This window comes from Dicentrarchus labrax, unplaced genomic scaffold (assembly GCF_905237075.1).
Source record: "Dicentrarchus labrax unplaced genomic scaffold, dlabrax2021, whole genome shotgun sequence".
Lineage (NCBI taxonomy): Eukaryota > Metazoa > Chordata > Actinopteri > Moronidae > Dicentrarchus > Dicentrarchus labrax.
In genome coordinates, this window is record NW_026136702.1 from 3,232,673 (window position 1) to 3,244,676 (window position 12,004).

Consider the following 12,004-nt stretch of genomic DNA (forward strand, 5'->3'; position numbering starts at 1 on the left):
GGAACAACATACTTACTTCCTTTGTCAGTTTATCAATGATTCTGGGTAGCAGACCCTCCTCCTTCCCCATCTCAGTCGTGGTCACGATAAAGTCTACGTCATGACCAAACTCCTTACCCCTGGAGATAAAGACATACCACTGTTACCCACTCACTGTGTGAAGGAAATAATGAAAAGAATTATCTTTTAGTCACAGCTCTTAACTGATGAAGAGGGAAGGTGGCAGCCGGAGCTATTAAAAGCACAGGCCATACTAATGGCACTGACTTTTTTCATTATTCAAACAAGTAATTTGTCCTAAGTTGTTAAGTGTAAAAGCTCCCTTTTTGTTGCCTCAGCTGTCAGAGCTTTAACTTTTATGAGAATCATCATTTTCTACTTGGATCAGTGTCATAAAGCAGACCCATATGGAGCCTGACAGCGCTTACACAATGCATTTTCTCCGTCAGCACTACTGCAGGCAAGGGGTGTTTCGGTACTGTAAGTGATTATCAAGTGATTATCAGGCAGGCACAGATAAGAAAAGATATGAAAAGCTCAGCAGAGAACCCCTGCATTTACATTACATTTGTACACAAAAGGAATGAAGATGCAGCTTGGGATGATTGATGTCTGTACATTTCAGTAGCTCTCTCACACACTGTGGATTAGAAATATGACTTGTTTAAAGCAGGTTTATGGTTTCGGGGTAGTGATTTGTTTTGTTACAGTAAGTAAGACATATTCTTATTTAAATTCATGTTGAACAGTGTCTTCACTGAAAATGTCTTCGAGCACAACACTGTCAGAGTATGTAATGAGGCATGCAGATAAAATCTAAATTCAAGCTATTAGGTTATCAAAATCTGTTTCTGCATGTAGAATGCTTAGGCCTGTACGACTCAGATTGGGAGGTTTCTAAGAACCAGCGGTGGAGTTCTGTCGATTTGTGCTACCTTATCGCACCTTCATACTGTGGCATAAATGTATTTACTTATAAGCTAACCTGTGCTGTAACACACGTACATGTTGTACAGTCCACTTCTATTTAACCTTCTCTGATGGAGTAGAAACTGCTCCACAAAAGTAACATGGTTTGACAGTTGTTAGACGAGAGTTAATGTGTGGAGAAGATGCAGAAACATTGATATACCTAATATTGAAGCAATTAGATTAGATTTGTTTCTTCAATAAAAATCAGCCAGAGCTCTTATTGGCACAGATGACTCAAATGGAGGTTAATTCTTATCTGGTTCAGTGGCACCATTCAGTTTTACAAATAGAGTACAGATAGTTAAAGTTAATCAGATATATTCCACTTCCATTGTTACTAACTCAGGAGCAACCCAGGGTTGTGTATGCTTTTTATACAGACGATTGAAAACTCATATACATTTAAGCTTTCAGATGACACACTGTTGTCTTCGTTAGGCACCGAAGATGATCAGTATTGTACAGTTAGGTTAGTGGGTTGGTGTGAAAAGAATTCACTTATCATTAATCAAAAGATGAAATCATTTTCGGGCTTCCTGTGAACTCTTATCCTCCAGCTGTCACCGTCCATAACACACAGATTGAAGTTTCCTCCTATAAATTTTTAGGTGTCTATGTGAATGCTGGAGCGCTCATATAGAGTGTATCAGGTTACAACAATGCATTTACTGTCTAAGGAGACTAAGGACTTTCGGGGCAAACAAACAGATCCTGTTATTGTTTTTCTAATCTATAATACAGACTGTTATGCAGCATCAGTGTATAATACTGTTCAGCTTAAAGCTAGACTGCCTACTCCTATGTGTCTGAGGGTGAGGGTCAAACGCTGGAATCAAGTTTCTAAACTGCATGTAAGAACGTCTCTGGCTGCTAATATTACACAAGAGTTTTACCATCAGAGGGAAGAGGCACACTGGCTCAACTTAACAGGTTCAATCAGGATGTATGATGTTATTCCTTCTATCATATTATTTATTTACATTCTCTCTCTCTCTCTCTCTCCCTCTCTCTCTCTCTCTCTCTCTTCCTTTTGCCACTTCAAACTCAATCTGCTGACACAGGGCGTTTTGCCAGTTTTTGCCACGACCTATGTGAGCCAATCATATCGTTGTTGTCAATCTACCAAACTGCTCCTTTCTCTGCCGCTGTCGGCTGTCATTCCAGTGTCAGATTGATGCGACCCGCCTCCACCCCATTCACCTCCAGTTTTCATCACGTCCAGCACCCATGGGTCCTTCCACTGAGCTCATCAGAAGTCCCCCTGCACGTCACATCCATCCCTTCAGCCATTTCTTTTCACCCACAGACTCCATCGAATTGAATATTCCAGTATTGCTCATGGCATCTCTACTGCCTTAAAATATCACATCACGATGGGGTCTAATCACCATCAACTTTCTATTCTGCACTATGTCAAATAAATCAATTTAATAACACAAGTCTCTCCTAATTTGACTGCATGTAACATTTCCTTTTACAAATGAGTACTTGGTTGCAAAAATATAATTACTTCTAAAACAGATGGTGACAGGAAGTTAAATGTTTCCTGAAATGTGAATTTAATAAACATCATGCACACATGGGACATTGCCTGTCCTTGAAAGCGTATTTATATTTGTTGCTTTGAAGGTCATGACAGGAGCTGATTTGATTGGCTATTACTGAAGCACATTCCAACTCCACCTGCTGATAATGTATTCCTCCTACTAGCAAAACATTCATCCTGTTCCTGCCAGTTCTCCAGACTGGTCCATGTTTTGCCGGGGCTGCATGCACCTCCAATCGACACAATTACAAAACCAGTTGGCAACACCCACATGTCTACATTACACGTGTGTGCATTTCTGCTTAGACCCAGATTCAAGGAAATGTAGTAAAGCTTGTTGTATTGTTAGTTTCCAAATAAAGTCTTGATTCAAATGATCACTGGCTTTATTTCAAGCAAGACAACAAGACAATGGTGGCTTAAAGCAACAAACTGACAATTTCATCTGAATCGGAAACTGCCCCAAAGTGTAAATAATGAGAGTGAATGTGTTTGGACAGAGCACCGGCCTATAAGGTGTTTCCCTGCCTTTTATTCTGAGACGGCTCAAACAGCAGTCAAGTGGAATAATGAAAAGAAACAGTGGGCTCCTGTGATTGTAGTAACCCACTAAAACAACCTCATATGGCAGGGTTTTTAGCAGTCTTTAAAATGAGAACAATGCACACAAAAACACACAGCAAACGCCGTCCACGAGCCCCGAAGTTGCCCCTCAAATTACAGAAGCTTCCCCCTGCCAGGCTGTGATCTGCTCAAGTTGGCTGCCACCTCAGCTTTGGCCTATGCCGGCACAACCTGCCAAAAGGGCCAGGCATCATTTCAAACTAATCATTACCCGAAGCCCACTCACAGGCACGCACGTTAAACAATAGGTGAAATCATACAGACGTTAGCGCCGATGTCACCGCTAACAACAAAGCGAAATGACAACGAATGTCGGGGGCGATACGGCTCCAAAGAGACCTCCACTGCCATGAGGCTCCGGGTTTGATCTCCCCTCGCCACCTCCAACGAATGAGTGACAGCAGTGAGAGAGAGGGACATTAAAGGAACGGACAGAGGCTGTGAATGGCTTGTGGGTAAGCTTCAAAGGTCACCGTGGCTAATTCAGGGAGCAGGGAAGTATTAGAAAACAGCCATTAGAGCTCCACCAGGCATGATAATGTTAATGGTTAGCGTTACTGGCAGAGAGCATGTACCCCTGTGGCATTAACAGGTTCACTCAGCAGATGCTGCTTCAGTCACAGTCATTTAACTTGCCCTGTGACTGTATATAATTCATTCTCTTTCAAGAGTAATAGAAGATGTGGTAGTACTCACTTTTAGGTTTGTGTTCATACTCAGTGGTATTCATGTAGGCCTTTATGTGAAAAGTTGACACTTCTTTAATGAGTTGACCGGTAGGACACGGCTATTTGAGCCTGCATCACAGATTTCCATCTGCTGAACGAGCAACTTTCCTCCGAACCCTCTAACACTCTTAATTGGCAACACTGAAATTCCACAACACTTCCAGCTTGTACAGTGCGCTCAAGTTGTTAAGTGAATCTCACTGCTAGCCTCTGCTGCGCTGGCAAAACTCACTCGAGTGCACTGCATAAATGTGTGCCATGAATAGCAAAAAACCGAAGCAGGAGAGAGACGGAGAGATCATCAGCATAAATTCAGTTTACCTCCAATCAGGGCTTAAAAACAACCTGACTTTATCAAAGCCTGTGTGCGTGAGAGGGCTAACATGGGAATTGATGGTTATTTGAGGAGAGGAAGACCGTGGCATTACGCTTCTCCGCTCCTTCCTGATTGCACCGGCGCATTAGTATGTGTCGGGTCAGTGCAGATACCTCCTCTCGTTCAACCCCAGTCAGCGGAAAAGTAGACAACAGCACGTGGGGCACATTCTCCCCAGGAAAGAGGGTGTTTTTCTTCTGCTCTGCCTCTAATGGTGTACCTTTTAGAATTCTGTTGTTATTTAGCATTAGGCATCCACTCCTGCTCAGCGGGAGATATGGCTGGGAAGATTCTGCTGAAAATATGAGCTTTGATGGGCTGTTAACACACTGTGCCCAGTAACACCACCAGTGTTTCTATCAATTTGGTGCAACACAGAGCAAAGCAGTTGAATTTAGCCAGTCTACTATTTTATTGCGTGAGGGAAAATGATAAATTATTTATTCTTTCTGCACAAAGCCTATAAAATATACATGGTTATTTACAAATTTGCGTGGACGACAGGGTGACATGTATAAATAATACAGATGTGGGAAGTGTTGCTGCTGCTGGAAATTTTACAGAATGCATTCATCTGCAGGAAGGAGAGTTTGGTCAGGGAAAAGAAACAGGTCCATGCATACTAATGCATCATTTCACCTTGTATCTCGCTTGCCATCTTAGTTTCTTGCTAACGCAGAAAAACAAGGTGATAATCAGTAAGATATAACATAAAAGGAAGAAAAAGCAGCCAGTGTGAAGCGTCAGTGGGCTATACCTCATGATGAGACAGCTTGTTTTGCTCTTTCCCTTGCAAGCTGATAATAGAGTTGGTTTTAAAAATCATGACACCCTGAACTAAACTGATAAGGATGACTTATCTCTGTTGTTGTTCAGGGGAAACAATGCAGCGGGACTCGACTCCTGTTTGAGGATTTGAGAGCAGACACCATTGGCCCCCTCATCAGTGTCACTTTGAGTCGTATTCCAGACAATCTGATGTTAAATAAGATCCACAGCAGGGACTTGCAGGCTTCACACCGAAATAAATACAGCGCTCCGCTGACACTGCGTGAGCCTTTCACACACAGTGGTAGTAGAAGCTGTATTTTCAAGCCTAATCTATTTTTAATCCTCCCCCCAACAAAACCGCTTTAAGACTTGTCACCCGCCTTCCACAGCTGTCCTTTCAATAAGGCTAATGTCAGTGGCATCAACAAATCCTCACCATGCTGTTTCCCTCTGAAGTGGATGACAGCTTGAGTTTACTGGAGCACGGCGCTTATTTCCTGAAACTTTTCGGAGCCCAGTTGCTTCTATGTGTACGTTATCCAGAGATGAAAGAATTTTCCAGAGCCAAGTATATCTATTTAAAGAGGTATAGAGTATGTGTGTGTTTCCATGTTTGACAAGGGCTATCGGCTGGAAAGATGAAGCTAATAAGAGACTCCACATCACGTTGGAAATTATAGGTAATTAAATCGAGCTTTGACAGGACTTTAGAAGGGGAAATTTTCAAATATGTCACACTGAAGAGAATTAGTGGGTTATTAGTGGTGCTGCTGGCATCTTAGAGAGCATATGAACTATTTTGATATAATGGGCCTTCTACCGCCTCCTGCTGTGTTTTAACCATGTCTGGAGAATCCGTTTTTCAACAAGATAAAGGTAAATTACTTACTTACTAACTGATAATGTACAAGTCATCATTCTTCAATTATAGCTCCGTATGATTCCAATTAGATCTCACGTAATGCTCCCCTAGTCTGCACCAAATATGAGATGAAGTAAATGTGTGCTTCATCTCCCTGAGTTTGAAGCCATAAAAACTCTCTCACAGGCCCCTTTACACTTTGCAGCAGACTCCTGGCCCATAAATCTTGCGCTGTTCCTCCCCTTCATTCTTGATGTTAACTATCCATGATGCTCTAATCACTTTTCTCATCTCCTTTACCACATTTTCCCCTTGAGGAGCAGTTATTTACATAATCAGATATCATTCCAGCTGTCATTTATCCTTTTGAAGATTAGAGATATTGGATTTTTTTTTTCTTGTGCTGTTTGATACCATCTTTACTTAGGAAACTTGTGGACCACCAAGACAAATTAAATATACAACACAGTCCCAGCATGAAAGCTAGACTATGTAACTTCTGAAAGAAGAAATAATACAATCTTCCTATTTAGGTTGACCATATTTTCCAACCCCCAAACCGGTACCCTGAAGTTTACCGCGTGCGCACATGTATGAACGTATGCACACACAATAGGAGTTTTCATCAGCGTGGGAGTATATTATTTCAGCTCTTAGCACACCTACCGAGCGTACTTATAAACACCATGCAACCCGGAGCTAAGCTGGAGCGTTTTAGAAAAAACTGACACCTAACCGTTACCAGACTGACAGCTTCTGTCAGAAAGAGCCGGAAGCACCATAGCCTGTAGAATATAGTGTTTAATGGTTCGGTACTAAATTTCTATGTAGAATAGAATGAGACAAAGCTTATGACTCATTTCCACTTGTGCTACTGCAACAACAGCTTAGCCTTCTAACTTTTGCTAAATTTGTCGCTGAGTGGCACTTGCCACAGTGGTTGTTGTTTAGGAAAAGTTACTTTGTCTCATTTTAAAAGTCAGTCTATGGCAGCGGTTCTCAAACTGTGGGGCGGGCCCTGCTGAGCCACTGCAGGTGGAGTGTGGATGACCTGGGTGTCTGGGGGGGGGCATGCCAGAAAAAGTTTTAGAACCACTGGTTTATGATCATTTCGTACCAAAATTTGACAAACTGGAATATGTTAGAATACAATAAATAGAGAAAAAGGAAAAATTCATATGTTTTTTAAAGAAAAAAGGGAACTCTCCCTGGCAACATGTAACATTTGTAGCCCAGGCACTATTAAAGACCATCAGCTAAGCTGTGGCAGCTCTGTCACCCCTGTTGAGAGGCAAGCGCCTGTCCTTACTGCCAGACTGCTTTTGAATTATTTACCTCACACGCCACTGGTTATGGCTGGATTTTTACAACACCACAGAGTAGAGTGCTCCACGCTTACTCAGGCACAAAGCAGCGCACATAAAAAAAGAGCATCACAAAGAGGTGGTGATGGAGGGAGGCGCCAGCTGTGAGCAAATAGTTGCACTCAGTAGGTAGCTTTACAGGAGCACTCAGCATGCACTCTGAGATTGACAATGTAATGCATTTCATCATCTTAATGTAAATGCAACACTATGCTGGGAATGACCCGTGCACTCAAGATTCATTTTTTTATCATCAAGAAAGAGATTGTGAGCTGTCACACGCTGTGTTGTCAAATAAACATATTTGATCTATCAATTCAAATCAACTGCAGGATGCATTCAAGTGCCAGCAGCTCTGACGCGTCTACCCACACACCCTCTGTGACTTAGTGTGACAGTAGTTATTAATAAGGATGAGAATTCAAGCAGACCTCTTGAGACATTTCTAATATCTCAGTATTCCCATGTGCGTAACGAAAATGAGTCGAACAAATATAGTGTGGAAAAAGTGCAGCATAGGAAGTGCCATTCTATTTCAACTACCATATCAACACTGAAAGGAGGAGACAAGTCCTGTACCTGCGAAAGCCACCTGTCAGTGCCAGCACGGCGTCCGGTGTGATTGCATGGACAGCTTCGTCAATAATGTTCCTCAGGGCTAAGGCCTCTGCTTTACTGACAGCCCTGGAGATGTCTCCATAATGCTGAAAACCTGCAGGGAAAAGACCACGTGGTTATTAGTCTGGGAGCCTGCCATCAATCATAGCCATTTGCTCTGGGGAAGTGGAGAGTCAGGGTGAATTAAAAGTAAGGTAAAATGTGATGTGTTCTGCTGACTGATAGGAGGTGACTAGAGGTGCACGCTTGCTGCAAACACAAGAGAATTACAGCCACTGTAGATACTGAGCTAAATCATGATTGATGGATTGATTGGTATTTTGTTGATTTCATGCATCTCACTTAGTTTTTTTTTTCATGTTTCTGTGCTACATAAAAAATTCTCCTTCTCTTGGATCAGACGGAGCTACATGCCAATTAATTACAAAACTTTCCGTCTGTACTGCAATAAAATAACTGGAATAATCCATGTTCCTGCCCTTTTAAGATTTACAGAGTACAGTGGAGAGATCAGGGTTCAAACACATTTTCCATGTCAAAAACTCGCATTATTTCTCTGCATGGAGCAGAGACTGCAGTGTTCCGAATGATGGATCATGACCAGTTTGATGAAGATGTCTGTCAGCGTAATACATTATCGGATGGAGTTTCAAACTGAATGGGAACCTGCGAGCAGTGTAATATAATGTTTTGAATTACCACCTCATGCAGTGCTACAGTATATGCACACAGCAACATCCTGAGCAGCAGAAGAAGCAGAGAAATGATGCAGACAAATGAAAAGCTGCATATCAGTGTTTCCCTTTGAGACATTTAACCACGGACATTAAATGCTCTGTGGGATTTCTATCACTGACAACAATTGAGGCTGATGTTATCTGCATGTTTGGATGCTCCTGCATTGCTGTATTCCTGTTCCCTCAGCTATTTCTTTCAGATTTGAACGTTGCATCACCTCAGAGAGTAATCACTGAAGATATGCTCTGAACAGTAACTTATTTTACTTCTTTCAGTTTCCATTCTTTTTTTTCTTTTTTAACCAAAATTATTATTTGTTTGTTTTTAGGCATGCTGCTGGCATGTCTCTGAGGATAGACAATGTTCGACTGACAGCCAGTCCACCGCTTTGGTCCAGACTGAAATTGAAACTCCAACATGTTGTTTATGAACAAATATCTTAAAAACTACATTATCAGTCCTAAGCTGTACTTTGTGCAAATGTTAGCATGCTAACATGCGAAAAAACATATGCGTACCATACCATATGTATTTTATTTTAACATATTATAAAAAGTCATGCTAAATATGATTAAAGCTCTCAGCATGCTCCCTGTGAATAGCTGTGCACCACCTCCACAGCGGTTGTTTGCATACTGTCCACAACAATGACTGTGTGTGCATGTGCATTACCAGCAATTGTATTCTTCCAGATAACTGTCACTGATAAGTGTCAAACGGTGTCGAAAGATGTCACACATCATGTTGTGATCATTTATGCTTTATGTTTGCTTTATGAACAGTTTGAAAAATGACCATACAGTCCGCAGTACAGGTCATAGTGTTTGTTGAACTCAGAATTAAAATACTCTCTCATTTTTCTCACTTTTCCCACTATGAACAGCACAAGGCTTGTGTAGCTTAAGCATAATGTAGGAGCTGTATACAGAAGAAGAATTAGTATAAAAATAATAAGTAGAGGAATGGTAATAGTGTTCCTGTGGCACATTAAATACAGATGAGGCTGATGGGAATGCCATTCATTTTTCATGTATTTGTCCAAAGCACTGGACAAACTGATGATTTGACCTAAAGATGGCGCTACATAAGCGTCGGTGTTACAATTCATATTGATGAATGTACCAAATTCAAATGGAAGGTCAAATAGTTCAACAACATCATTAGAATACAGCTTCTGGGCACCATGTTAAATAGATGGTAGATTATTGTAGCTGATATATTTTACAGAATAAGTAAAAACTTTGACCTACTGTTGAGCTACAGGAAATGTCAGTAGGCTTCATCCTCTGAGGTCTGGGAATGTCTGTACCACCTTTCATGGCAATCTATTCAATACTTGTGGAGAGTTTTCAGTCTGGACCCCAGTGGTGAACCAGCAGATAGACCAGCACTGCCCTCCCTATAGAACCACTAGCATGGTTAAAAATATAGACTGTGTTTCTTACATCCCTCCAGCTCATTTTTTACATATTTGCTCATCCAGCTGCAGAAATGATATCATAAAATCTCACAAGTGACTCAACATGATGACCTTTCTACTTTCACCATGCTTACACAAACTATGTAATACTGCCACAGATATGTTCACAACATGACAAACCCTTCTGATAACGGTTGCCATTATTTCACTATGACTGCTAAAGATCAACAATTGCAAAAGATCAGATGAGAACAGCTGTAGACTCAAACATCATATTTTAGCACAAAATTAATTTACTACTGCTCTGGAAACTGTCCAAAACCTTCAGCGAAATCCATCTGTAATTAAAGAAAATAACAATATAACAAAAGTAATGATTCCCCAAAGAAAAATGAACAAAAATCTTTCTTCCTTTAGAAATACCACTAACGTGTGATATCCTAACTCTGGCACTGTAAGTCAGCGACCTTTCATTGTTCTTGCCGTGATGGCCCACTCTGCCCAGCTGATTGATGAGAGCTCATGGGAATTCTACAGCAAGCGTTCCCCTTCACAGTCACTATTCATTGATTTTTATTAAAAATACCCCTGCTGCCTTTTCCATTGTGTTTTCACTGCAAACTCCCTGCTGGCCTCACTTTAGAGAAAACACATTACAGATAGAGCCTCACATAAGGAGCCTCTTGTGGGACAGAAAAGGACAAAAAATCCCAAATGACATGCAGGCCCCCTGGAGAAATGTAACGATTAGGTCTTTGAATCTCTTTTGGAAGCAAACTCAAGTTGAAATTTTCAGTCTATAATTTGTGGAGTGGCAGAGTGGATATTGTGAGATGTTGATGTACCACTTTGTTGCATCCGGTTTAGACGAATGCTGCGGTCTGCCAGAATCTCGCTGAATGAGCGCAGCCCTCTGCGGTACCACTTCTCCGCCGTCTTAGGTCCAACCCCAAACACACTCGTGAACAGCTGGCAGGAAACGAGGTAAGGACGTAATCAAGAAGACATGCTCTGAAATGATAGGCTCTTCTCAGAAGGGGTTAGCATTCAAAGTTTTTGAAGAGCTCTGTGTCCTTAAGAGATAGCAAATGCAAATCACTTTCACAGCAATTTTCAAAAGCACCGAAATGCAGAAAGCAAACGAACGGTGGAGTTGTTTTTCATCTACTGACCTTTAGCGTTTGATACCTTTCATCAGACAGTATTTTCTCGACTTCAAACGAGCGGCCATATTGAAGGATCTCCTGCGAAACATAAAAGTAGGTGACATTATTGTAAGAAAACACTGTGTGTCGGCAGCGTCATGTTTTCCCCCTGCTTTTGGTTCCATCAGCAATTAACAAATGGTCCCAAATTGCTGCTCATTTCAAAACAGTTTCCACTTAAATCAGGTGTTCCTCGTGTCCTCATTTGCATTTCCTTTCAAGAAGTAACGACTTTGTTGTTGTGAAACCTGGTATTAATACCGGTTTTATGGCATTCATAAAAAAGCCCAAGGTAATGTTTTCTCCAGCTTCTATTGTTTGCACCGAAACAACTTTTCCACGTTTAATTGTCTGCAGCTCTCAGAGCACCACTAATTTGCTGGTCACATAAGCTGCTTTAAACGGTCTTCATTATGTGAAGGCATAAAATCAGGCCGCAGTTATCTGGTTAATATCAGCCATCTTCCATGGGGAAATTGTAAAAGTCATTAAAAAAATGAGCTGGTATATTCTTTTACAATATGTACAATATGTGTGCTTTTTAATCTTGTGCATGAAGGGAAGACATATAGTATCAATGAACCAGTGGACCTGAGATCCAGACTGTGAGTACAGTGCAGTTCAAAACAGCCTTCACTGCTCAACGATGCATCCATCCGTCCACCTCTCCACTTTTCAACCCTCGAGCTAGGGCCAACCTCAAACGCAAGGATAATGCTTCAACACGCTCCCTGCTCCGGGGAAGACACACATCCACACACGCACAACGTCTCTCGCACA

The 12,004-nt window shown here is 41.5% G+C and overlaps 1 protein-coding gene across 2 annotated transcripts in view; it reads right to left on the reverse strand.

Moving 5' to 3' along the window:
- The window catches only part of dntt (deoxynucleotidyltransferase, terminal), a 76,941-nt gene that overhangs the window by 43,424 nt on the left and 21,513 nt on the right, over positions 1 to 12,004 (reverse strand). For both annotated transcript variants that reach the window (XM_051425314.1, XM_051425305.1), the window contains exons 5-8: positions 11,192 to 11,263; positions 10,865 to 10,988; positions 7,823 to 7,955; positions 17 to 119 (exon numbers count right to left, since the gene is read on the reverse strand). In XM_051425314.1, the coding sequence (XP_051281274.1) occupies positions 17 to 119; positions 7,823 to 7,955; positions 10,865 to 10,988; positions 11,192 to 11,263 (432 nt within the window). The remainder of the gene's footprint in view (positions 1 to 16; positions 120 to 7,822; positions 7,956 to 10,864; positions 10,989 to 11,191; positions 11,264 to 12,004) is intronic.